Source organism: Macaca fascicularis, chromosome 3, assembly GCF_037993035.2.
Source record: "Macaca fascicularis isolate 582-1 chromosome 3, T2T-MFA8v1.1".
Lineage (NCBI taxonomy): Eukaryota > Metazoa > Chordata > Mammalia > Primates > Cercopithecidae > Macaca > Macaca fascicularis.
The window spans coordinates 79,744,917-79,772,850 of NC_088377.1; the positions used below are offsets into that span (position 1 = coordinate 79,744,917).

Below are 27,934 nucleotides of genomic sequence, written 5' to 3' on the forward strand. Positions count from 1 at the left end.
AGGTTTCCAATATCACTTTTGTTAACATGGCTAATATTATATTCCCCACTATGAATTAATCGCATCTCTAAGGAGGTCCTCAAAAATGTTAGTTTCTTACCCATGGGTAGACACTGTATGCACGTTTGTAGTCAATCCTTACAGTGACCCTCTGAGGAGCAGACATTTCTGTGGTGTTTAACATTCGGTGTTCAGGGGCGCCCGGAGACTCAGCAAGTATTGGAGCCAGGAGCCTGCCTTGTGGTCTCCCCACCCCCACCTTTGTCCCTTACAACCTGCATGGACTGGCCCCTAAACCCCTTCAACTTTGGATTCAGCCTGATCAGGAAAGTCTTTCACGATAGTCCTGAGTTGTTCAAAGGGTGAGGCGGGGGGCAATGACAAGAGGAAGTTAGTGCCCAGCCATTAACCCCCCCATCTTTGTGGATATATTTTTAAACGCACTGAAAAATAATTGCGCAGGCTTCTAATCTGCTTGTGTGCCAAATGGCTGAGAGTACCTTTGCTTAACTAGTGCTTCCTCTTGGGGACTCAGCATCCTGAATGGGGACTCCCTGCAGCACCCCAGCTACTGAAAGGGAGATCAGCTAGATTTCTGCATCATGGCAAAATGGTTTCCCCACCTTGGAGCAGACGGGGCATTCCCAGTGATTCTAGACTCTTGTCATTACAGAGGCTAGTCCACTGTGGGTATTTGAAGCAGGGAGTGGTTTCGGAGAGAGATGAAGGCAAGTTGTCTGGTTGGACTCTTCCTGGCCGCCGCCCTTCAGCAGGAGCAGACTCTGTGCATGGCCAGCTCTCCTTGGTTGGGAGTACTTCCTGTCACAGACTCCCAGAAGCCCCTGATAACCTCCACCCCTGCTTCTGGTACACTCTGCAGTAACCTGGAATCCATCTTACCCTGTTCACGTGCTTGCCGACAGTTCAGTTTCTCACAGGTCTCACTCAACATCTGCTCCACCTGTGCCCCCCGCCACACTCCCCGCACCCCCGACCCCTACCCTTGTCACTCACTGCCTGCTTCTGTACCTTCTGACCATTGTGTGGTTGTCAGATTTTTTTTTTTTTTTTTTTTTTTTAAACAGTCTGGGAACACCATTGTCTTCTCTAAGAGTAGGATTCAGTGGCCCAGGAGCGAGTCCTCACTCTACCCTTTGGCGTCTTCTCACGTCCTTCCTATACACACATCACCTGGGCCAGCTGCATAGACAGCTTGCTTTTCTGGAACCGCAGTTTATTTTTGCCCTCCCCTGCCTTTGTGGGCAGCCCCTAGCCGGGAATGATTTAACCTCTTTTGTGTGTTTAAGTTTCTCTCATTCTTTGGTTCTGACAGAGATGACAATGCCTTCTCCCTGGATGCTTCCCTTTCTCCCTCTGCCCATTAAAAGCAGCTGCTTCCTCTTTGGTATCCTCTGTGGCATTTTACTTCTCCCCCAAACCTGTCATACTTCGCTTTATTAAATTATCAAATATATGTCTGTCTTTGCAGTTTGTGTTCCTTAAGCCCAGGGATCATGTTGTTTTTTGTTTTTTAAATCTTTGGGAAAACTGAAAGATGTTGGATTTGTAGTTAAACCAGAGGAGGAATCAGGTTTTACTCATGGCTGTGTGACGCTGAGTGTGTGTTTTAGCCTTGCTGACCTTGGTTTTCTCATTTGTGAAATGCGGCTGATAGCATTTAGCTCATGGTTTGGCATAAGGCTACGTAGATGCCATATGTGAACATTTGGCATAGTGCTAGATTCTTGTACTGTTCCCCCCTCCCCTCCACGGTTTCTCAATCTGAACCACTCTTTTTCACCAGCATACGCTGCACTGAGCAGAACAGATGAGGAATACTTGTGAAATACAATACTGAATTTGGCTTTGTTGAGTGCTAAGTGTCTGTGCTCCTTGGAGATGTGAGCAGTAAGGACATGATGTGTCAGACACATCTTGTTTTCACCTTCCATTTGGAAATAGAAGTCTTCCCAGGGCAGCGCCCAGCATCCCACCAAGCGCCAACTTCTCATATTCCATTGTGGTCTCTGCTGGCAGGACAAGGTACCGAGGGGGAGACTGACTTTATATCATGGGCAGCTGCTGTTCTTTGAAGGACAGCAGATTTATTGCTTTGTAGACACCATGCAGAAGCAGAGAAGAAGGTAGTGACATGCCAAATGATGTCTTCCCTCCGGCAGGATCCGCAGATGCATGGAGCTGCATCCAGGGTTGAGTGGAGACATGAAAGGCTTGGGCTTGTGTGGGAAGCATGCGTGCAAGAGGCAGCCGGGGTTTCCCAGAGCAGAGAAGCCCAGGGTAGGCGTTGCATTTGCTGCATTTCCTGGACAGAAACACTACTGGGATGGGCAAGGCAGGATTCAAGGCAGAGTTGTGAAGGCTCGCCATAACGGAGGGCTTGTTGAGTGTCACTCCTGCAGTCTGCGGAGGAGCAGGGAGGCCTGGCATGGTCCGGTAAGACTTGGTAAGGCCTGACTGCTGGGGAATGTGTCCTATCAATAGATTCCTAGGCCTGGAACAAATCTTCTTTGGACGCGTGCCATCCATTTTTGGAATAAGACAATCTGGCATTTCTATACCTGGTGGGTTACCCTCTGGGCCTTTTTCCAGGAAACTAAAAGATTGGAGATACAGCAGCCTCCAGAGAGTTTGGGAACTCTGCCTGGCTGTCTGGCTTTCGGGAAAATTCTACTGCTTGATTGATGGAAACTGATGAGTCTATTTCCCAACTACTCAACTAACATGTACTGAGTACCTGGTGTGTGCCAGACTCAGGGTAAGGTCATGAGGCAAGGGCAGCTCTCGTCTTCTAGAAACTCAAGTTCACTGACAAAGGGAGGTATCTAAATAAAAAATTAAAATAAAACTTACATTTAGTGAGGAAAAAACTAAAGACAATTATTAAAATGTAAGGAGGCAGTATGTGCAACTTTGGAGTTAGGCAGACTCTCCAGTCTGTGTCTTGGTAGCTGAGTTATTGGGTGCCTCAGTTTCTTTCCCTGAAATATGTAAACATGCCTGCTTGACTGGTTTGGTAGGAAAATTGGGGACAGCTTGAACTGTGAGAATTGCCTGGCATAGGATCTGGTACCTTGCAGGTGCTCACAAAATGGTGGCTTTTGTTTGTCATGCTCATTAATAATGTAATGTTCTATAGAGAGAAGCAATAAAAATCGTAACACAAGTCTCTTCCTCTCTTAGGACTCCCCACTGTGAAATCTCTCTCCCTGTACTTGTTCCACACTTTGTTCATCAAAACCTGGAGCATCCCCTCTCCCTGGGGTGCTATTCAAAAGGCACCTCAAAAATAATTATCTTAAAAATAATAAGCATTCATTTTGGAACTCTTAGTCTGTTTGAGTTGCTGTGAGAAAATGTCATCAACTGGATGGCTTACAAACAACAGAAATTTATTTCTCCCAGCTCTGGAGGCTGGGGAGTCCAAGATCAAGGTGCTCCCAGATCTGGCAGCTGGTGACGACTCACCCTCTGCATTACAGATGGCGTCTTCTTGCCGTGTCCTCACATGGTGGAATGGGGAAGGGTCTCTCCAGGGCTTTATCAGGGCACGAATTCCATCATTTGGGCTCTACCGCCATGACCCAATCACCTCCCAAAGGCCCCACCTCCTAATACCTTCACTGAAGAGGTTAGGATTTCAACACATGAATTTTGGGAGAGCACAGCTATTCAGACCCTAGCAGGAACTCTGTTCAATTTCTGAACCCACCCCCAGAGACTGGGAATCAGAATGCCAGGTGCATCCCAGGAACCGGTTTTCCCACCCCAGAAGTTCCTAGGTGGCCCCACGCATCTGGCGGTTTGAGGGTTACAGCTCTAGATCATCTGCCCCTTCAGGCCCATCTGATATGTCCTGTTTTTCTGGTTAAGCAGCATTTCCATCCACATTCTGGAAAACCGGCTCCTCTCTCCTGGGCATTTCAGTTTTTGGAGAACTGCCATTTCTTGGAATTGCCTGGTACTGTTCTCCTAGAATGACTTTTCTCGTCCTGATGACTTAGAATTCAGGCTCTTTTTAGAGCTGAATGCCCTCTGCTTGACTGTCTTGCCTGTAAACAGAGATCTCATTTTAAAAGTCTTCTCTCTGCCAAGCAGTGTGCATAACCATCCTAGGAGAATTTCTGGCCTCTGGGATACTTTTATAAACTGGGAGCGTCGTGAACTCTGCCAAGAAACTCTTCGTCTGAGGACGCACACTGTATTCGACTCTGCGCTTCCCTTGACTTCCCACCTCTCTTGCAGAACCCTGGGGCTTGGGATCCCTCCTTTGGGCTCCAGTCCCCCTTGCCGTTGGGTGCCCACTTTTTCTTTCCTACGGGATATTTCCACCTCCTTGTCTCTCGTTTAGTTGCTGCTTAACTGAAGCAGGTTTTAGCTTCTTTGTGGAGGGAATTATTTTTCCAGAAGTAGTAAAAACAGTTTCCTGTCCTTCCTTGCTATGTTATATTTAGCCTTGCAAATCCTTTTCCAAAGGTCGTTGCTTAAGACGTCACTGCATCAAGGTGGCAGGGATTTATGTCTGTTTTGTTAACATCTGTATTTCCAATACCTGAAGTGATGTAGTTAGTGCTCAGCAAATATTTGTTGAATGAAGAAAAATATCGGGTAAATGAATGGATTTTAAATTTATGGAGTTAAATCCACAGAATCATAGAGTGTTAACATTGGATGTGATGGTAAAGATTCCCCAGTGTCTAATTTACCTTTAAAAAATGGACTTTCTGAGAGCACAGTGCTAGTGAGTGACAGAAATTTGAACCATAACGTGAATTTTCCCTCTTCAATTCCAGTGTTCTCGGGCTAATATTTTTAGGGTTCATGGAAAATGAGAACCTTCCAGAATGACAAGTTATTTATATAGTTTTGTGTACTTCTGCTTCTCCGTGACTTGTGATGTAATAGAAGAATTAGGAATTAAAATCAAAAGCCTGAGAGGAAACAGATCAAATGGCTGAGGAAGACTTGGGAAAGATGCAGTTAATCCTTTGCTCTTTTTGAGGGATATTTTGTGGGTATGTTTCTCTGTCACTCCCGAAGTGTCTTTTGAGTAGTACAGATAGAATTGCTTAGCTGAATCTGTGCATATGAAATGCAGTTTTAGCTTAGGTTTTTGGTTCTTGTCGGGCAGGCTGTAATGTTTTGGTAGTGGAAAATTTGTTTCCTGTGTTGTATAGGCTCTATGGTGCAGAGTCCAGGCAGTCATAAAGGGCCTGACCCGTCAGTGATCTTAGTAATGCCCAGGTGCTTCCTTGCAACAGTGTGTCAGGATGAAACCCAGGAAAGAGGAAACTTTACATGCTTTTCTAGGGGATGCTCACTGAACATTGGATGCCAGGTCTTTGATGAAATCACTAAGATGAATTGCTTTCCTTATTTTTTTTTTTAAATAGAATTACTGTACAACTCCCTAAACCACAATTTAAAAAAAAAAAAAAAACTCACTGGACTCAAAGTACAGAGTGATTAATTATTATCTTACTTTTTTTTTTTTTTTGGTGATGATAGAGTTGCAGTTGTCTGGCCGCCAGGCTATCTGCATTTGATTCTGAAGTTTGCCCTAGACTTTAGCCTTTGCCACCAGTTGTCCTGGGGAAATGGGTGAGGGGCTGTTGGCCCAGCTGTCTGTAAAAGGAGATAGACTGTCTACATTTTTATAAGTTTAATTTAATGAGCCTCCACTGGCAGTGGCACTTTGCATGTGTCATTAAAGATAAACAGTTTTTTAAAATCCCACCTGCCGTGGTCTGCAGGATTAGTGGGGAAGCAAACACATTTATACTGAAAATTCTTATTTTTCTAGGAAGAGGAATCTGTGTTTAGTGTAACTTAGGAAATGACCAGCCTTGTCCTGGTCCTTTAGCAAGCCAGTCTGCTTGGCATCACCTGGAGGGTAACCTGGGAACAATTCAATTTAAAAACTGCTTTTGTTTTTTAATTATTATTTTGAATTGTGGTAAAATACACCTAACACAATTTACCATCCTTACCATTGTGTTTTATTTTTTGTTTTTTATTTATTTTTTTGAGACGGAGTCTCACTCTGGCACCCAGGCTAGAATGTAGGGGCGCGATCTCAGCTCACTGCAGTGTCCGCCTCCCGGATTCAAGTGATCCTCCTGCCTCAGCCTCCTGAGTAACTGGGATCTACAGGTGCACACCACCACACCCGGCTAATACTTGTATTTTTAGTAGAGACAGGGTTTCACCATGTTGGTCAGGCTGGTGTCGAACTCCTGATGACCTCAGGTGATCCACCCGCCTCGGCCTCCCAAAGTGCTGTGATTACGGGTATGAACCACCACTCCCAGCCCATCCTTACCATTTTTAAATGCACACTTCAGTGGCATTAAGAACATTCACATTGTTGCACAACCATCACCACCATCTATCTATCCATAGAATTCTATTCATCTGGCAGAAATGAAACTCCATACCTGTCAAATAAATTTCCTTCCTCAGCCCCTGGCCACCACTATTCCACTATCTATAGGAATTTGACTACTCTAGGGACGTCATAAGCGGAATCAGACAGTGTTTATCCTTTTGTGACTGGCTTATTATGTCCTTAAGGTTCTCTTCTGAGTTCTAGTGCGTTTCAGAGGCACTTTCCTTTTTTGTGGCAGAATGATAGTCCATTGTATGTAGATGTGCCACATTTTCTTTATCTGTTCATCTGTTGAGGGCCACTTGTGCTGTTTCCGCCTTTTGGTTACTATGAATAGTGCTGTTGTGAACATGGGTGTACAATTGCCTCTTCAAGTCCCTACTTTCAATTTTGGGGGGCATACATCTGCTTTTACTTTTTAAAAATAGAACAAAGAAAAACAGATTTGTATTTCTTTCTTCTAAGCTTTGAAGATATTTAATTATTGAATATGAATAAGCCCAAATTTCCCCATTGCAACATTTCAGTGTGAGCATTGAGATTTAACAGATTTATGTTTCCCTCCCCTTTGAATTGGACCGGAAACTATATGCTGACAGTTACTAATTAATAAAAACCACTTTCTGTCATGAAATCTCATTCCTTAGGCCACCTTTCCTCTCAGATTCAAATATATTTTCCAAAGTGTAAATACTCATTTCTGATTTAAAACTTTTCCAACCACTGCTGTAAAATGACAAGTGAAAAAGTACAGAAAGAAAGTAGTATATATATTGGTTTGTAACTTGTCAAATGCTTAACTGGAAATAGTAAAGGCCTGAAAGATAAAAAGCAAAAATGGGGGTCATCCCTTTGTTCGGGTGATGTTGAGCTGACATGATCATTGATTTTCAAATATTGTTACCAAGCCTTTTCACACACTTAACCAAAAACGCCAAATAGCAGGTATCGTGGCTCTGACCCTGCCTGAGGGCACATTAATGACTTTTCCCACCTAAATCCCAGAGCCTGGGGAAAACGTCAGCAGAGGTATAGGCCAAAATGAGGGAAGCCTAGCAATCTACCCAAAGAGATGCAAAGGCAAAGGCTGCCACCTACCAAACTCTCTTCCTCACTGGAGTGACTCGCCACACCCTGGACAAAGAGGTTAGGGGCTCCTGAAACTGCCCTGTTTAGCCAACTGCTCCAGGCATTCTGGGGCGAGCTAAAATCCCTTCTCAAGAGGCGGTGGATATTCCCTTATGCCCTTCAGGTCCCTTCCCAATATCTTGGTTCCCAAGGTGGCCAGTGCTGGGGGGCAACAGACACATTGGCTTGAGTGGGTGGCAGGGCTGCCTCCAGTCAAGGAAAGCAAAGCCCCCCACCGTCCCCTGCTCTGTCTCTTTTAAGGATCATGTGACATACTCAGGATTCATCAGCCAGGGGCTCAGAGACTCCTCCGCCCAGCACTGACACACCCAGAGTCAGAAATTCTATTAGCTTGGCACCCCTGGCTGGTGAAATTAAACTCTACCAGGCGCAGAAGCAGGAAGGCTAGGGCAAAATGACTTAATTACACCTCACTTGGAAGGCAAGGGTGCAGCCCCTGTGAAACATGAAAAATGTAAATGGAAACTTGCAGAAAGCATGTCAAATGTTTACTTTCGCATTTTGAAGGAGCCCCGTAAACTCAAATACACTCAGATGCCCAGGCAGTCTTTTCAGTGCTTCATGGCAGGCTCCGTGTGCACACAGAGGAAAGAGGCTCATAAACCAGATTATTTTGGCAACAGAATCATTTCCTGGTTGTTGCGTTGTAAGAATCCTCTCTCCTTCCACAAGGGAGATAGGATTTTAGCAGCTCATTTGTAAAATACAGATTTTTCTCTATCTACCGTTAACAGTCACATTTTCAAGGAAACAAAGAAGAAAGGGTCTGGAGAGCCTCAGGTGAGGCCGCATCCTGGGAGCCATAAACACCATCGCTCCTCGAGTTGGAACTAAGAGGAGGCCGGAAGACTGGAGCAGCTTGCCTGAAGTCCGAAAGGGCCAGGGATGCAGCTCAGGGCTCTCTGCATATCCAATGGTTGTCTTTGGGGTAGAGCCGGTGGCTTCTCCGTGGAGGGGCTCCTTTCTTGTCTCCCAGCCTTCTGCACCCTGCCGGGCAGCTCATGAGCTGTGCTTGCTGTGCCTCATCTTCTTGATTGTAGACTCTAGGATTTGGCTCTCAAGTCGCTTCTTGATTGCTCTGAATCTAAATAGCATAGCAGCCATAGATACTTAAACACTCAAAAGGCGGGATAGTGCTTTATTTAGAAAGAATGTGTATATTTAAATGTAGCTTTAAGGAGAGCAGAGGACAGATTTTATGAAAGCAGAGAATCAATAGTCTCCGTATTTTGTGTTACCTGTAGAATTGTTGAGTAGGGCCCTGGATCTGTAAGTCATGTTGGGATCTTCTTGGAGGAGGGTCTGGTTGGAGTTTCAAGGTAGCAGAAAAAAATGCACCCGCCCTCAAGGAATTGAATATAGGATTACATATGTATGCAGCCTTCCTGGATACATTAGCCTGCATTTGTCTTAGGAGAAGAAAAAACATTCTAAGAAAAATCATTAAGAAACTACCTGTAAATAGTAATCAAGGAACAAGTGAGTGTAGCCTCAGCAAACTGAGAGGATCCTTGTGATTTTAGCTTTGTCTAACTATGTTATGCCCAGGATATATGTTTATTTTTGTCCCGTTTTATGTCATCACGAACTTTGAATGTGCTTTGGATGGCGATTCTGCCCATGTGGCCTGTGGGTCCAGGGAGTCGGAGTGGAGGCTGCTGAGTCCCCATAGGCAAAAGCACTGATTGGAGCCCAGCCACTGCCCATTAGCATAGGCCACGACTCTTTTGCAGATGTGTCTGTTCATAATGAAAAACCAAAAACCATATATTCTTACAAATTGTTAAATTCATCAGTTTGTTGACATGCATTTTCTCAATTACTAGAGACTGAAAATGGTGGTTACCTTTGTCTTTTGTGAGCTAGCTAGAGAGGAGAGGATGCACTTTTGACAAAGGTTGGGAGAAGACAGTTTCTCTTGTAAACACTGAAAGACAAGAGTTATGACCGTGTAGCTCTTTCTAGGTACAAGGGTATTTATATGCATTTGCTGGACAGACTAATTCTAGGGATTTTATTTTCTGCCTCAAATCCTGCCTGTGTGTAGGCACCCGTAAAATAAAGCATTGATTCCATTTGTATTTTTATTTGGAGTTGTGGTTAGGTGGTTTGCTTTTGTGTTTGCTGAATATCTTTAAATATCATAAATATGATAGAGAATAATACTCTAACCATATAATACCCGACTTTCTTATTCTACTTACTTATGTCCAAACTCTATATATGGAAAATTAAGTGCATGTGACTAGAATACATGAGAATAGAAGATGAATTGTTGCGCAAAAAGATATTTCAGTAGAAGGTTAAGTTATATTTGCACAAAGTTTTAATTGGTTAGAAGTTAACAGAAATTGCTTGCCAAGTGAACATGGTCTAGTGGAAAACACTTTTGCAGCCTGACCTTCACTTCTTTTCTAGATAGAAATGTGTAAGGACTTTGGCTTTTGCACATGTGTTAGAGACTTTTCACATGAAGTACCATCTATTTTTTACTTAGGGACTGAATCTGCTTTGACTTAATGGTATACGCCCACCCCAGCTGTTTATGACTTAACAGGGTATATCTTCCATATGAAAATAGGGGAAGGGGGTAGAGAAGAAAGCTCTGAGGGCATTGCACACTGATGGATGCTTGTGTAGGTCTGTGAAGAAGGGACCGTAATGGACACGTCCTAAATACATGGTGCAAATAGCATGTCCTTATGGTGCCAAATCATTTAGTAAGTTGAATCCAGTGGCATCTTTAATTCGTAAACAATGTAAAGAAGACACTAGATGGTGCTGTAAACTAAGAAATGTGTTGGTGAAGGCGGTAAGGTGGTGCTAGAAGTTAAATCCTCTGCCCCAGGAGTTTCTCTGTCCTCCTTGCCTTTTCCTGGTCAGCACACCTAGCCTGCTGTTTGGAAGACATTTACTTGTGATGATTGATAAGCCCAAGGCACATGTGTTTCCCTGAGTTTATATCTATCTTAAAACTAAACCAACCTCAGTTTGCGAATGACGGTGAAACTAGATGAGATGTGAATTTGAGATCAGACAAGTTACTCAGATATTTGGGGCAAAGTTGATACCCAGTTTTCGATTGGGTTATTTAAAGAAGGAAAATAACTATTAACAACTTGATTGGCAGCCATGTTGTTTGACTATATTTGTGCAGAAAATACATTCGTATAAATCTGTGTGAAGTGAAATTTTATATATAAAATTATTTTTTTCCTGCCCCTTTCAGTATTCCTCCAAGTGGGGCAGCCTCATGGAGAATATTTTGGCATCAGGTTAACATTAAAGAGACAATGTGAATATTCACTGTGAGAAGCATTTGTTTACTTGATTCTCCCACTTCTGTTACATGGCAGAAGGCCTTTCACAAATGGGTGATTATTGATCCACTTCGATTCATGGGACTGGACAAGAATTTTGCAGTTGGCCACATGCACAGAGGTGGCACACAGAGTCCTTACTGAGGTGGACCAGCTGACAGAATAGACGCCATAGGGATACTTATAAGAACTCAGTGTGATTTCAGTCGTATCTTAATGTAGTAATTAAAAAAAAAATTGGTGTAGAATATGAAAAAGTGTCTTTTTTTGAATCAGACCTTTAAAACCCCTGTTTGGAAGATTTAACTGTCGCTCTTCATTAGAATTTAGTGAAGCTTGTAAGTCTGAGAACCATAAGTGATTTTATTATCTAAACAGATAAAATGCTAATGAACCCCACAGGACGTTTTACGGTTGTTTCTAAAGTAGGGCATTTTAAATTTTCTAAAAAGTTTTATTTTTGCTCTAATGGCTCCGGAAAGTATGAAGGTTTGAAACATCCAGATAGAGTGGTTGGATTCAGTTTATGAAGATTATAACCTATTGAGTTATCAGATTGACCTGGCTTTGTTGAAAAGATTCAGGATTGAATGTATTGAAGTAGAAAAGAGTTGTACAAATAATCCACCTCAGAGGAGAGTAAAAGCCTTTTGAGAACATGTGTTGCATTTATATTTTGGCATCTATTACCTTGTATTCACTTTGAATAATGACAGAAGTACTTTGCATTTGACCTAATTGCAGAGATGTGACCCAGGAATGATCTGGTTGACTGAGAGAAGGCTTAGCAGGAAAAGGATGGGAGACCGCTGGGGGCTGCCTGCCTGGGGAGCACAGCCAGGGGCTGTTGGGAATGCATAGAGAGAAATAACTGCACATGAAAATTCCCCAGAGGGAATGAAAACATGTTGTTTTCCTAGAAGAGAGCATTCCCAGAGTGAGAACTGTACCACTGTTTTATGTCCAAAGCAGGATAAAAGCCTGGCATTGAATTGGCAGCGTGGCCCCACAGCACACATGCATGTGTGTGCACGTGTGTGGACATGTTTGCATGTGTGCGTGTGTGCGGCTTTGAGACCAACCTCCTGCATCACCCAAGACCGACTATACTTACAGTGAACTTTGTGTTTTAGCCAGTATTGACTTTTAGATGGCCCATTGAGATAGAAATATTGAGCTGTTAATATGGTAAGTTAAGAGTGGCACTCGTGCTAATTGTTTTGCAGAGCTTCAATTAAGCAACTATTCCCTGTCAGCTAAATAGGAGTGTAGGAGATGAGTGGGTGCATGATGCATACGTTCTAGAACTTTCCTAAAGCCCCAGATCCATGGTGTCTACTAGAACTTTTCCTCAAAATGAATGCAGCAGTCTCAATAAATACAGAACTGAGGTCTTGTCTTTGGCAGGCAGAGTACTCTGGACAGTAGTTTTCGCTCCAGCAGTTGACAGAGAGACTCTCCTCTCCCTAAGGCCACAGCCTTTGGGACCTCGGGGAGCTCAGGCAGGTACATGCCTGCCCCTCCAGGGGTCCTGATTTTTTGCCAACCAACTCTTCCCTCCCCACCACCTCCCCGGAACTATGAGCAAGAGTTCGCCTGCTGACTCTGAGTGTTCTCCCTGGTCATTAATTATTGATTATGCAGTAATTATTAATTATTGATTCAGCACTTTGTCCTTTTAATATCTGGCCAGGATTAATATTTGACCATTCACAACCCGAACTATGGCAACATCTCTCTTCTTCCCTCCTTCCACACAGATCCTGGGCACACAGGGCCCTGCTTGCTGAGTCTCAGCTGCTGATTTCACCCAGTCCGCATCTTCGGATCCATCTAACCCATCTTTCTAAGGCACCCTTCCTCTTCCAGCGTGCTGGTCCCCAGCCCCTGCCCTCTCCCCTGGGCCTGGGTTGAATGTGGCTTCTGTTCTTCCAGCAGGGGCTATGCTGGCCAGGCCTCAGTGGTCTCATCGCTGCCATTTCAGCAGCCTCCCTTCTGTCCTCACCCCTCCCTTCTGTCTGTCTGTCTTCACCAGGATCTTGAGCGTGATCTGGCTAAACCCTGATCCTACTGTCCCACTCACCCCAGAAGCCGAAGCACTACCCCCGGGGTGACCCTGCCCCCCTCCGCACCCTCTGCACTACTGTGGCTGCCCAGGACCTCCCTCCCTCCTTGTTGTCATTTGGTTTCCTTATGTCTTGTCTTGTTATGCCCTTTAACCTTGGGAGATGAGGGGAGCCCTTTAAAACAAAAGCCTTCCAACCCAGAGCGCAGAGTGCCCCTCTGGAGCTTCTGTGAGGAGCACACACCTGGTAGGGGAGAATGAGGGCTGCAAAGCTTGTTTTCAATACTGCTTATGTGACCTTGGGCAGGTGATTTAATTCTTCCAGGCCTGTTTCCTCAGCTGTTAAGCCAGGTTAATAATGACCACTTTTTGTTATTCTGTAAGAAATAGATGAAATAGGGCTAATAAATAACATCTTCCTGTTTACTGTGTGCCAAGCTCTGTTATAAAGCAGATAATAACTAACTTAGTCCTTACAACCCCCGTGTGGGGTGGACACTGTTGCTAAGCTCTTATTAGAGTTGAGGACTCTTAAGAAATAGGAAGCCCATGTCCCAGGCCCTGTGCCCAGAGCCAGTAGGAGCAGGCCAGGGTGAGCAAGTTTGCAAGTGCCAGTCTCTGCTTTCCTTCCTACCGACCAAACGCTGTAGCCTTTGTTAGGAAGAGCGTCTTGCTGTCTGTGATCCTGAGCCCATGTGTGTTAAGTCTGCTTCTCCAGAGAAACAGAGATAGGGCTGCAACCCATTAAATAGGCTATATACAGAGAGAGACATATGTATTTTAGGAATTGGCTTATGACACTGGAGGCTAGCAAGTCCAAAATCTGCAGGGCAGGTTGGCAGGCTGGACGTCCAGGGAAGGGTTGCAGTTCAGGTCTGGAGGCAAAATTCCATCTTTCCCCTTGGAGGCCGGGCTTTTTCTTCTATTCAGGTCTTCAGGTGATGGGCTGAGGCCCTCTCACATGAGGAAGAACAATCTGCTTTACTCAAAGTCTGTGGTTTAAATGTTAATTGCATCTAAAAAATACCTTCACAGCATCTAGTCTAGTCTAGTGTTTAGCTAAAACACTAGACCATGGCCCAGCCAAGTTGACACATAAAACCAACCATCACAGTCTCTGTGTGCTCATTCCTCCCTTACTAAAGGGCATTTTCCGCTCTCTCTCTCTCGGCTTACTCTCTGTGCCATTGTGGCTTCTCTCTCTGCACTGCCCCATGCAGAGGGAGAAGATGTGAAGATGGGCTTCCTTCTGTACTCTGGCCAATCAAGAGGATGGGTGGGCACCCGAAGCCCACAGGCGTGTGTTGTAGTAGCAGCCACACATAAACCTCTGTCACAGTTTCAGCTCCTACTTAACCTTTCTGGGCTGGAACCAGTGTCAGTGTTGGGTGCTGCTCTGTTTCTGTCTCTTGTTTCACTTCTGGAATCCCAGGGAGGAGAGAGTCCTGATCTTGGGAGACACCTGTGATTCAGTCAGCTGAGTCCAGGCCAGTGGGGTTGTGCTATGCAGCTATGGCTGTGTGTGGCCTACCGGAGTGGGTGGGGAGGAGAGAACAGGGTGCTGAAGGGAACTGAGCAGATGCTCCAAATGGCTTCTCCCTGGAGACAGGTAGAAATGCAGCCCAGCTCTAATGATTGAATTGCCTCGGAATGTCAATCATGATGAATACATGTAATATGCATGCTTCCATACAGTCATACTTCTCTCAGTGTTGCCCCACTACCGCTTACATAGCATTTGAAAAATAGGATTGAGGTTTGGAACCTGATTACCAAGATGTACATTTGGGTTTGATTGCTCTCCACTGCTAAAGTTTCTTTTTTGCTCTTGCCTTTTTCTGTGCAGAGGATGATGTGGACCTGGAAGCCCTGGTGAACGATATGAACGCATCCCTGGATAGCCTGTACTCAGCCTGCAGCATGCAGTCAGACACAGTGCCCCTCCTGCAGAATGGCCAGCATGACCGCAGCCAACCTCGGGCTTCAGGCCCTCGGTCCGTCCAGCCACAGGTGTCCCCGAGGCAGAGGGTGCAGCGCTCCCAGCCTGTGCACATCCTTGCTGTCAGGTAAGTCCAGGCCTCACAGGCAGAGCCTTCTCCAAGGGAGAGAGCTGTCGACGACATCTCTCTCTGTGAGTTAAATGGTCTTGGGGGGAACAGTGTTGGCCTTGCAAAACCAAGAGGCACATACATTCCTTTGATGGGATAACGGATACACTGAGTGTGTGTGGTGTGCCGCGCTTGGGTTGAACTTTGTAGCCGGTTCAATTCCAGTACTTTTTATTGAGTGCCTGCTATGTGCAAGGCACTGTGCTAGGTAGAGGGATATGCAGGAAAACCACCAGAGGAAAAATCTCTGGGAAGATTGAAAGAACAGCCATAGAGCTGATGGCATGCCCCAAGCCCTCACTACCCAGAGTAGGGTTGGGAGGCTAGCAGCTACAGCACCCCCCGGAGCTTGTCGTATAACCCCAAACCTCCCTCGGAGTTGCATTTGGCCACATTCCTCTGCTAATTCATGGGTAGGCACATCTCTGTGGAAACAGGGAGGCTGGAGGGAGGAACGTGCTGGGGACGTTGAAGGAGGTTCCTGGGAGGTGGGATCTCTGAACAGATGTCAAAGGGTTGTAGGAGCTCAGATAGATGGAGGCAGAGGTTTTATAAGCAGAAGAGATGATGCAGATGGAGGCCAGTGCTGAAACACTTGGTGTGCCCTTTTCAGGAGCCACATGGGGAAGAGTTCTGGACAGGTGCGTGAAGGGGCTGGGTTTGAGTTTTGACACCAGCATTCTGGCTGCCAGGGGTCATGGGGACAGTGGTAGAGGGCAGCAGGGTTGGCACAGCATGGCCGGTTTGGAAGCGGTTTCAGGAGCCCCCGAATGGGAGATGATTGTGCGCTGCCCGAGGATGAAGAAAGAGGGGATTTGAGCGCGTTGCCGAGGAGGGGCAGCTGCGTTTTGCCAGCACTTGAATTTTGCCAGGGCTGTGAGGAGACAGAGAGTGTGTGGAGGGTGACTTGGATTTTGTCTCGAGTGCCTGGGAGGAGGGTGTCTAGAGAACGGTCGTGTTGAAGGAGAAGGTGCTGAGAGCACCTTAGACATTCTGAATGAAGATCTTTATAGAGTCAAGCTGAGAGCCAGCGGCAGCCCTCAAGGATTGGCCTGTCTGCCCTGCTGCAGTCCATGGCGGGGATGGCGTGGGGCTCCGTGGGACCCTGCCTGCCTCTCTGGGCCTTCGTGGAGGATGTACAGCCATCTCTGCTGGTACTGCCCCTTGCCCTCATTGGCCTCTGTCAGGATGGGGTTCCGGTGCTTCCTGTCTCAGCACCCCGTCTTCCAGGGAGCTCCGTTCATTTCCTGGGATCTTCCTTGCTTCTAGAAACTTCTGAGAGTTTTCTTTGTGGTCTGACATCTTCGGTCTTCCGCAGCCCAGATAATCACCTTGCTCCAGGTGGCCGCTGTTTCTTACGGAGGGGAGAGGGTGCAGTGGCCCTGGTGCCTGTGGTCAGCTGCCTCGCCAGCTTCCCACCCCAGCTTCCCCTCTGACTTCTCACTTTTTGTCATATTCATTGATGCTGAATGATGCCTGTCCCAGGGTTTGTTCGACTTTGTTCTTTGAAGCGTGACCCCTTGTACTTAGCTCCTGTACTTAGTTAAGTCTAGTGGGAGAGCTGTTTTTCTCTTGGGAGTGTCTCTTGGGAACATCACAGTAGCCTTGGGGAGCGCCTGGGAATATAGAGTTGCAGTCACATGGCGAAGGTGCCCGAGGGTGAGCTGGAAAGCCAGAAGGCCTGCCTTCCTGCTGGAGTAGTTGCCCAGGACCCTTGAACCTCGAGTTCTGGCTGAACTTGCCCATATGTGCCCCAGGGCTGCCTGCGCTAAGTCCCCGGGGTGGAGGGGCAGTCTTGCTCTGTGGGACAGCAGAGCCCTCTCCCTACAGGGTCACAGGCACTATTCCTTGGGCCCAGACTCTTCTCACTGGTGTCCTCTCAGATAAGTAGTTTTGTTTCTCACTTTCAGGTGGATTAAAAAAAATGTGGTTATCAATCTAGAATCACCAAAGATTTATTTTGTGAAGTGAGGCCATTCGCTGAGCGCTTACTGTGTGCAGATGCTGATGAGCTCCTCCTTTGTTATCAGTGTCCTCGGAGGGAGGTGGTGTGGGTTACCCTCGCTTCCCAGGTGAGGAAACCGAGGCACAGCGGGGCGGTAACTTGGCCCACTGCAGCAGGTGGGAAGTGGCCATGGAGCAGGCTGCTGGGTACCGGGGAGTACAGAGCATGGTGCACGCTACAGAGGAACTTCCCGGGGGCTGCCATAAAACCCAAAGGGAGCTGGGGTGCAGGCAGGGTATGGGCAGAGGAGACGCTTGGAAAGGGCAAGAAGGCCTCACACACAGGAGAGCCGACGGGTGAGCCGTTTCTGTATGGAGAAGCAACCCAGGCTTTTGAGAGTGCAAGGACCACGCATGTGTTCTAGACAAACGCAAATGGGCCAGGGCATAGGCACAGAGAAGAAGGACCCGCACCTCGCCACACCAGCTCTGCAGTTCCTGCCACCATCACTGACATCCCTAAATCTCAGCACCCCTCTCCATAGTCACTCTCCCTTCTATTGTGAGCCCCTTTCGTGGGGATTTTTTGTCTTTGGGTGATGCCCCTTAGTCTTGCCTTAGGCAATGTCTCTGAGCCACTTTAAAGTCAACACAGGACTTTTTAAAAATGCTCAAAACAACCCAATAAAGAGATAAGCTTTTGTGAACACTGAAACATCAGATTATCTCTTCGGGGTGAAGTCACTGGCTAGAAGCTGTGGACTGGAATGTCCTGAAAGTGGCACTGGCCACCCCTTTTATCCATCTCCTCCTGTACGACAACAGCCAGACCTTTCAGTTGGATGCCTTGCCAAGGCTGAAGCTGTTATGGGAAGAGTGGGATTTGTTCACAGTAAAAATAAACTTTCTGGCATGTCATCAAACCATTATAGGAACGGCTTTCCTGTATTTCACAGCACTGATTCCCTTCATGCCATGTGAGTTCTCATAATTTTAAATCCATGCATCATTTGCTGGTCTATGTGGGATAGCTAGCTGGATCTTCCTTTAAAAATAGGGAAAGTTGGTAAAAGAGAAAAAGTAAAGTGGTCACAAAGTGTGTTTCTGTAGTGGCATATCTCTCAGGAAAGCTAACGGATTGTTGATTTTGTGAAATCGTAAAAATGGTCAAAAAAATTACTTGAAGACACAGCCTGTGATGGGGGTTTCTGAGGTGTGTTTAAACATGGGGAGGGACTGGAAATGCTGAGTGAAGATAATGTGAGGGTTGCTCCCCTCTCCTTGAAGGTAGGAGGCTGTGGACAGGGTTGCGTGGCCTCAGGAAGGGTGGAGGAGGCTGTGTGCCCAGGAGTGTCCTGGAGGTGTGGGCCAGAAGTTACTCTACAGAGGGGAGGCGCCGGGCACTTGACATTTGCTTTGACTTTGAACTTGATTTCTCTGCTGTTCACAGTTGCTTCTGATTCGTCATACTGTGCGTGTGTTGCATAGTTGTATGACAAGTGGGTTGTGCATTTTTCTGAGGAGGGAACAGATGCCCCTGGAGAAGTGCCAGGAAAGTAGAGGTGGTGCGTGGATTCAGCGTGTGTTTCTAAGGTGTGTTTCTAATGTGGACACAGGCTTTGGGAGGACAGATACGTGAAGCTATAATTTCGAGTTAATTCAGTATCAACAACCTTTTTCTATAAATAAGCATCCATTGCATAATTCAGGTGAGAACACACAAAGCCTTTTCTTGTATTTTCATTTGATTAGATTAATGCTCATTTCAAGGACATTGACAAACACTTGTCCTCATGAAAACGCTCCTGTGCAGAAAACCTTTCACACATTAGGTATTCACTGATCAGACGGATGAGGTATTTGGAGCTGATGCCATGTCAGGCCCTGAGTGCTGCCTGAGATGAGCACGCACCCAGGACAACAGAACCTCTGCACCCCCGTCCCCCCCGGGATGCCTAATGAAGAAGAGAATTGATACCAGATACCCTTTGGGTCTGAGAATGACAACTTGTAATTTTTTAAAGTTTTCCTTTTAGTAAAATACATGTAACATAAAATTTACCATATTAACTGTTTTTTCAGGATATGGTTCAGTAGTATTAATGCACACTCACAATGGTTGTACAATCTCCAGAACTTTCTCATCTTGTGAAACTGAAATTCTGTCCCCAATAAATAGCAACTCCCCATTCCCCTCCCCTTAGTCCCTTGCAGCCACGATTCTACTTTCTATGGGTTTGAATATGCTACTTCCCTCACTGTGTGAAATCACACAGTGTCTCTGGTGTTGTGACTGGCATGTTTGACTCTGCATAATGTCTTCGGGGTTCAGCCTGTTGTAGCCTGTGTCAGAATGTGCTTCCTTTTTCATGGCCTAGTAGTGGTCCATGGCATGGATATGCCACATTTTGTTCATCCATTCATCCATCTGTTGATCCTTGGGTTGCCTCTACTTGTTGGCTATTGTGAAGGATGCCACTGTGAATGTGGGCATGCCAGTGACTCCTAGAAGCCCTGTGTCCCCGCTTTCTGGGTGTATCACCACAGTGGTAAGACCGGGTCATGTGGGGAATGGCAGCTTTTAACAGGCACTTATCCCTGCCTTCCAGGCGCCTTCAGGAGGAAGACCAGCAATTTAGAACCTCGTCTCTGCCGGCCATCCCGAATCCTTTTCCTGAACTCTGTGGCCCTGGGAGCCCCCCTGTGCTCACGCCGGGTTCTTTACCTCCGAGCCAGGCCGCTGCAAAGCAGGTGAGTGTGCCCCTGGCTGGGGCCCAGGCTTAGGGATATGCCAGATTATTGGGATCTGCACAGATGTGCCAGATTATTACTTTGGGAAGAAGGGCGGGAAGTCCTGGGATCTTCTCTCTCCGTTCTTTTCTTGTTGTCCGATGAGGCTGATACAGTTTGGATGTTGTCCTCTCCAAATCTCATGTGGAATTGTAATCCCCAGTTTTGGAGGCAGGGCCTGGTGGGAGGTGATTGGATCTTGTGGGTAAGTCCCTCATGGCTTGCTGCTGTCCTCACGATAGTGAGTTCTCACGAGATCTGGTTGTGATCTTACTCCCACTCCTGCAGTTCCTGCTTTGCCTTCCGGCATGATTGTAAGCTCCTAAGTCCTCCCCAGAAGCCGAGCACATGCCCGCACCATGCTTCCTGTGCAGGCTGCAGAATCATGAACCAATTAAACCTCTTTTCATTATTGATCTAAACTCCATGTATCTGTATATTTTAGAAAAAGTCTCATAAAAACGCAAATAATAACAATGATTTGATGTTTAAAGATGAATCTTAGTTCTTTGAAAAAGTTTCACCACTGGCTCAATAATAGATGTGAAAATGCTGGGCTCACCCGGACAGCTGGGTGTCCGTACATGGGAGTTGAAGAGTTTCTGTCTTGTAGTCCTGACTTTGAATATGATCTGCTGAAAGCAGAAAAGTTTCCACTGGACCCACAGGGCAATAGCCCCCTTTTTGAACTTGTAGTTTCTATTTAAAGTAGATCCATGAAGTAGATAGGACACAACCATTGTCCCCATGTGAGGAAACTGAGGCACAGAGAGTTTCAGTAACGTGTCCAAGGTCAAACAGCCAGCAAGTCAGCTTAGCAGAGAAACCGCCAGAGAAAAGGGTTGAAAGTTCCTCCCCACCAGTTGGCAGGGCTGTGAGCTGGGATGGGCTGCAGCCTCTGGAGGAAGACCCCTAGGGGCGGAGGTGATCATGAGAACCGCAGCATCTGATCTTTATGGAGTGAGGGATTTCTGTGTGCCAGGCCTTGTTGTAAGTGGTGGATATGTTTATTTTTTGTTTATTTGTATGTTCATTTCCTCCTCATGCCATCCCATGTGAATTAAGTACACATATTCCCTCTGTTCCACAGTTGAGGGAAGGGAGGCCCCTATAAGCAGCTGAGCTGAGTGTGGCTGGGACCTGATGGTGCGGCTGAGTGTGACCCGGCCTCAGGATCGGAGCCTGTGGTTGTAGCCACTATGCTGATCGGCTTCCCGGGACCTTGACTTTCCTTCTGCTAAATGCATGTTGTTTAGAAGTTATTTTGCCCTTCTACTTGAATCGTCTCTTCTCCCTACTTGCTCTCACTTCCCTACCTTTGCTGTTCTCAAGTGGGACAGACCAGTCATCCCTTTCTCTGCAAATCTGCCTGTCCCGTGCCATGCAAGGTCTGCCCTCTTGAGAGATAGACCTTTCTTCCATTACCCGCTGGCTCCCAAGTACGGGTCCCGTTCTGACCTCAGGCCCCCGGAGCAGGCTGCATTATGGCACTATCAAAACTTAGAAGGTGAGGTAAGTGTCCCTCATCTGGGAGCCAGCACTGGCTGGGCTTGTGCACTTTGTCACATGTCTAAAGTGCATCTGGGATGTCTACCTCGCCGGTGACCTTCTGCTTCAAATAAGGATCCAGACAAGCTGTCTGTGGGTTTTGTCACTGAGGTTGTTTACAGAGCTACCCATTCTAAAATAAGACCATGAAAATATTATCTGGCTCTCTCAGCCTTTGGCAAGAAAACTGGCCTCCACCCCCAGGGATTGTCCAAATTTGTAAGCAGAACAAGGAAACCAGGGAATTTTGCCTGCTGATGTTTTTCTTGGGATCAGAGCTAGTTCCCCATGAGAACGTGGCATTGGTGTCTGTGTCACTAGTGTCCTCAAGCCCACAGAAATAAGAGCAGGAAGGATGTTTCTCACTCAGAGCTACTTGTAGAAAGTCCTTGTTCTTTGTTCTTTTTTTTTTTTTTTTTTTCCCGACTTGCTTGAAGGGACATTTCTTTATCTGTACTTGGTGTTGACTTCTGATCTCATGAAAAGTGTGTTTTCCCGATGCAGTGGGTAGCAAGTGCTAGACAACCTCCAGCCACTTCCCAGGGCTTTGGATCTAGGATCACGATGGGGGACAGTGCTGGGCAAAGAGCTTTGGCTCCATTCCTTGCCCCTTGCTTGAGGAAAAGAAAAATCTAATGTTCTTATTCCCTTCATTCAAGTCAAAGGAAGTAATGCTGAGACCAAAGTCTAGTCAAGGATTCTGAAGTAGTAGAAAAATTGACAAAGTGGACCCAATACATAAAGTAACTTCACTCACGGGTAAGAACTCAGTTAACACAGAAAAAGAAGAAAGCATAAGGAAATCTATGGAAGGTAATGGGATAATGAGGTTATTGGAAACTTCCTCATTCATGTCATTTTGTTCACTATTAAATAGCAGATTCATGAAGGAGGGAACAGGGGAGGAAAAAGTAGAGATATTTAAACTTCCATAAGAAAGGAAAAATCATTCTTGCCCAAGATTTTTAGCCAAACCCTTCTGAAATTCCCACACAGGTATTAGTACCTTTCTTCTGCCTCTGTCATTTATTTATTTATTTATTTTTTGAGACAGAGTCTTGCTCTGTTGCCCAGGCTGGAGTACAGTGGTGCAGTCTCGGCCCACTGCAAGCTCCGCCTCCCGGGTTCACGCTATTCTGCCTCAACCTCCCAAGTAGCTAGGACTACAGGCGCCCGCCACCATACTCGGCTAATTTTTTGTATTTTTAGTAAAGATGAGATTTCACCGTGTTAGCCAGGATGGTCTCGATCTCCTGACCTCATGATCTGCCCACCTTGGCCTCCCAAAGTGCTAGGATTACAGGTGTGAGCCACCGCGCCTGGCCCTGCCTCTCTCCTTTTTAAGTGACTCCTTGGTAGCTCTGTAGTGCGATAAGAGAGATCAGATACTGGTGTCCAGAGACCCCAGGTCTGAGAGCAAGCAACTGCCATGACATGGACCTGGTGCTCCTCACAGCATGCTGAGCCCCCTGGCCCGCATGCTGGGACAGGGCGGGAGAGTGGCAGTGGTCTCACTGCAGCATTTGTGGGCCCTCACGGGTCTGAGTTCCACCTGCAGCTCTGGTGTGGCTCCTTTCTAGACATGTAAGATACAAACTCAGTGCCCTGTAAAGGCTGCAGGCCACAGGACTTAATGAAAGGAAGGAGGGGAGGGAAAATTCTGCATGGGAGCAGTCGTGGGTAGAGAAGAGCCCTCAGCCTCCTATTCAGCAGCATGAGATTCCTCCAATGCCACCTCCCTCTGAGCTCTCTCCCTTCACTCAACATGAGCCCCTACAACGGCCGGGGCTTTTGCCAGACCCTGAGACTAAGAGGTTGGCCGCAAAGTGGGTCCTACTCTCGTGAGCTTAGCATGATGGTGACAGAGTGAAGAGCTATCTGAGAGGAAGCAGGATGGAGTAGTTGGTGGTCTAGGACTTGACAGGCATGTGCCAAAAAGAAAGCAGCCGTTACTCTAGCTAGAAGGACAAGGAGGTCTTCCCCAGCTGCCTTGCGTCTTCTCTCTGGGGATCCCAGAGCATGCAGCAGCCCCAGGCAGGCTTACCAAGTTCTTCCACGATGACTGCACCCTGGCTTTGTGACCCTGCATTGGCCAGGTTCTTCCTGAGTGCTTGCCGAGTTTGCTAAAGGTACCCATGGGGCTTGCCTGAGTCATCTGGGTTGGCGGGAATAGCTGAGTTGCAAACCTGTGATCCTCCAGCTGGGGGAGACTTACACCAGCGCAAAGGGGGCTACTTCTGATCGGAGATCCACGTGCTGGGACGTCGCCATCCAACAACCCACTTGTTCCTTCCTGCCTTGCTGTCCTTCACCTGCCCTGGATTCAACCTCCTCACCCTGCCCAGGCTCTGCTTCCTCTTCTGGGTCTGGGGTCCTGCCCAGGTGCTTCTACAGGAGCAGTGCAGGGTCGGTCTCACCTCCCTGGTCCTGCCCAGGCTTGTTGATACCCCCACCTGGGGTGGCACCCGCCCTGCAGCTGCTCAGCATTGGGCTGGGGGAGCTCTGAGAGCAGTTTGCCCAACGTGCTATGGGTTCCACACCTGGGTAGGTCAGACCCTTGATGGAAGCACGGAAATCTGGAGCTGGTAAACCCAGACACCTCTACCCACCTCTGCCACTGGCTCATGGGCACTCACTGGTGTTTGGGTGGTCATAAATAGTGTGAGATGTTTTGGAGTTGTCTGTCTAGACTTCTTGGGCTTTCTGTTTTATTTTGTTGTTGATGATGAATTTTAAAAGAGCAATGTTTTGGCTTGTTTGGTAATACTTAAGGCAGAGTCTGTTGGTCTTGCATTTACCTGAGGTTGTACTCTATGGCTTCACCATTAAAGTGAGAGAGCACACAGACCTGTTCCCTCATGGAACAGCAGACATCCTCCTTTGCTCCAGGAGAGTGTATAGAGGAACCATACTGTATGGTTTTACATAGTGTCTGTTAGAGGTGACAGCAGTCCTCCTTGTCACCAGTGAGTGACTTTCGTCAGAAGGTATAGCTTCTGGGGTGATCATTCCATCATTTATTAAATGGCATTTAATTTTATTCAGTGATTTGATTTATTTAAGTTTAATAATATCTCCTCATTGACTTACCAAAACTACAAATACATAAGAATTCCTTTCTGAGTGTTTAATTTCTTTCCTTCAGAAGGTGGTGAAATTAAATTAGTCAGTGTTCAGGAAACTGGATATTTGTGGTAAGAATCAACAGGGCATTTTTAACTGCTTTATGACTCATTTGAAAAGACAGGCTGTTGTGGGTAAGGGTGACTGATACAGCAAAGACTTGTGATCCCCGAGGCCAAGCACCATGCCCCTGTCGAAGAGGCTGGGCCCATGGTCTAGTTGGTGCCACTGGGCCTCTATGGTGAGGCTGCCTTTGCTCTTGGTGCCCTGGCAGACACAGGCCGCGGTGGTCCTCCTTTGCGTCAGACCCACTGGGGCCTTCTGAGTTGAGGAAGCGCCAGGCAATGTGCCTGGAGCTGGCCTCGGGTGTCGGGAGGGAGGGGCACCACAGGAGGACGTGATCCGAGACCTGGGGCTTGGGCCAGGTGCCAGACAATCCTGGGTAAATACCAGAGCTGTCCCCCCTGCCCCCCCGACACACACTGTAGAGGACCCTGACAGGCGGACTGGCCCCCCGCCATGGCCTGGTGACTGTCTCCCTCTGCCACACCTCTTTAAGGTCATGGGAGAGGAGAGAAAGGTGAGTGGGGTGCCATGTTCCTCTGGTGGGTGCTGGGTGACGTTCGGAAGGCTCTGAGAGGCTGAGGGGAGCCATGTGTGTAGGTACATTTGACTGTTCAGGCTGGTGGGTGCGACACCCTGTAGGGGGGTTGTCCTAAAGGCCTTCTCAGTTCCTGCATTCTGATCTTGGCTGTTTGCTGTGTGAGGAGGGACTCAGCTCAGCGACGTCAGAAGTCAGGGCGGAAGTAGCTCCTCAAGGCAAGACTGAGCATCAGTGCCCATGCTGGGGAGGAGGGGCCCTGTGTCCACAGCCGTCGCCCACCAGTCGAGCGTGACCAGCAGGAGCACAGGACCAGTGTCCCCAGAAAATTGGATGCTTTGAGAGAAATCAGAATTGCCACTGAAAACCTGAACTCTCCACATTTTGCACATTTCAGTGTTCTGTAAGCACAGTGTGGGCTGAAGCAGACACCCTGGCAGGCAGGTCCTGACCTGCTGGGTTCGGCTGTGGGGTCCTGTGAGGTGACTCCTGTGGTGTCTGCATTGTCTCCCTGTGCCTGGCACGCCAGGGACACTCCCTGATGGGCACTGGATCCAGCGTCCACTAAGGGCTCAGCAAGCTGGGATGATGGCCTGAATCTAAAAAGGATTACATTAAATAGGCTTTCAAAATGACGTCTGCACATGCAGCTACAAAAGTGTCACCAAGAGGATGGCAGCTGCAGCCACTGCTGCTTCTGAGAGAAGGGCTCAGTCACTTAGACACGTGGCTCCAGTCAGAAGTCCAGTGTGACCTTTCCTGAGTGGCTGGCTTGACCATTCTGCTCTGACAGAAATAGGTTTTCTAGAAGCTAGTGGCTTTGTTGTGTTCTGTCTTGGATGCCATTGTCCCTCTGAGAAGGACCCTAGTCACATGGTGCTCATCCCAAGCGGAGGGACCCGATGGTGAGAGGCTGTGGCAGGAGGCAAAGGAGAAAATGGGAAGTGGTTAAGGATCATTTGGGGCACTTGTGGTTATTTCCTACAGCACACACGTGGGAGGGACGCCTCTCATGCTCTGGGTCCAGAGGCTGGAACAGGGCGCAGAGAGGTACAGGGAGGTGCAACTTACTCCTTGTGGGGTAAGGTCCCTTCACCTGTCAGTATTCACAGGGAGGGGGCTGCCTGGGGTCCCACTTCCTGTCACTGGAATGTCCCAGCAGCATCTCACTTTGCAGCAGGGGTGGCCTCACCCTTCCCAGGCTGTGCTGGCTGTATCTCCACGTCAGCCCTGAGGACGCACCCTGGGCCCTCTTCCCTGTCATCCTCACCCGTGGAGCAGGGACAGCCAGTAGGCCTTTGAAAGCAATGTTTTAAGTCAAGGGATAACTGAAAATATAATGAGTCAACAGATGAATATATGTTATGGAAGAGAATTTGCAAAATTGGTAAAGGTTGAAGTAGATTCCCTTGAGCCTAGCTCAGGTGTCTGTAAGAGCATCACCAGAAAGCATAAGGAATAGCTTCTCTGCATTCCAGATGGACAAGGAAGAGGCTTCAGTTGAATCAGATGATGTTAGACCAAGACTCACATTTGGGTTTTAAGAGATTCTATCAGGTAGATCTTAATTTTCCTGTTTTTTAGCATCTATTGGTTGGTGGGTACTACACATTTAATTTTCACAGCACTTCCACATGCTGCAAGGGAGAGACTGTTTTCATATGGTGAAACCAAGGTCCTGAAGCTCCACAAGGTGAAATACTTTGGCTGGAGTCACACAGCCAACTAGAGGTACAGGCACGAAATGTACTCAATCTAGATGGGCCCAAAGCCTTAGTCTTCTTCCTGCCCCCCACAGACCCCCAAGGTCAGCACCCTGCTGAGTTTGGAGAAGACACTCTGAGTCTGTGCAGGCTCCTCCCTGGGGCTGAAGCATCACCTCCCAAATGCAGCACACACTGGCATTTGCTGCTGAAAGGAGATGCAGTTGTGCAAGCAGTGGAGGAGCTTAGCGCCCAATTCTGAATAGCCCTTCATTCCTTGGAGGTATTGGGAGGCTTTTATTTCACTTATCAGGGAGCCTCGGTTTCCTGATTGTGCCTTGCACATCCTGAGTAACGACCATCGGAGAGGAAGACCTCTCTGAGAAGGAGGCCCAGGGGCTTTTAAAGACAGCACCTCCACTGCCACGAAGCTGCCCCTCCTGCCATGCACCAGCCTGGGACTGCCAGGGGCTTGGTCTTTGAGAAGGACAAAGGACCTGGGCATGGGGCCAGACTCCAACTCCACAGCATCGCAGGTAATGACAGTAGTAACACCAGCTGCTGAGATGTGGGGAGTCCTTCTCCTGGCAAGTGTGGGACACTGTGCTTCACCTGCTCTTCAGGATGCCTTTGACTGCAAGAAACAAAACCAAACCCGTCTGGTCTCTATTGTAACGAGAGTTGCTTTTGCAGAACAGGATGTCTAGGGCAGGAGACAGCAGCCACCACAGCCTTGTCCTGTGTCACGGCACTTGTCCTCTCTCCACAGCTGCAGCTGGTGAGACCAGAGTTGGGCTTGTCACCCAGAAGCAGCTGTTCCATATACGGGTGGGTAAGCCAGGTATGCAGAAATGTGAAGTGGTGGCAAGGGCAACTGAGGCAACGTGTGGGGTGCACTGACCCCACAGGTGCCAGTGAGTTGGTTGTGGTTCATGATGCCGAGAACAGATTCACATGTTGAAGAAGCAGAAACCAAGAGCAGGCGGAGAACTGACTCCTACAGTAAATGTGCAGAGGTGCTGAGACAAGAGGGCGGGGAGTCCCCAGGGGCACCATAGAGAGGAGTGCTGGTGAAGAAGAAGTACAGTAATGCTATTAGGAACTTGTTTGTTTATGAACTTAAGACAAGCTCAGTGCACACTATGGGGTGGCTTTGATAGTCCAAACTTTCTTTCAG

The 27,934-nt window shown here is 47.4% G+C and overlaps 1 protein-coding gene across 46 annotated transcripts in view; it reads left to right on the forward strand.

Annotated features, from left to right (window-relative positions):
- Positions 1 to 27,934, forward strand: part of GRB10 (growth factor receptor bound protein 10) — a 203,955-nt gene that overhangs the window by 105,487 nt on the left and 70,534 nt on the right. For all 46 annotated transcript variants that reach the window (XM_074034979.1, XM_045389134.3, XM_074034977.1 and 43 more), the window contains 2 exons: positions 14,787 to 15,006; positions 19,602 to 19,743. In XM_074034979.1, the coding sequence (XP_073891080.1) occupies positions 14,822 to 15,006; positions 19,602 to 19,743 (327 nt within the window). In that variant the 5' untranslated portion in view covers positions 14,787 to 14,821. The remainder of the gene's footprint in view (positions 1 to 14,786; positions 15,007 to 19,601; positions 19,744 to 27,934) is intronic.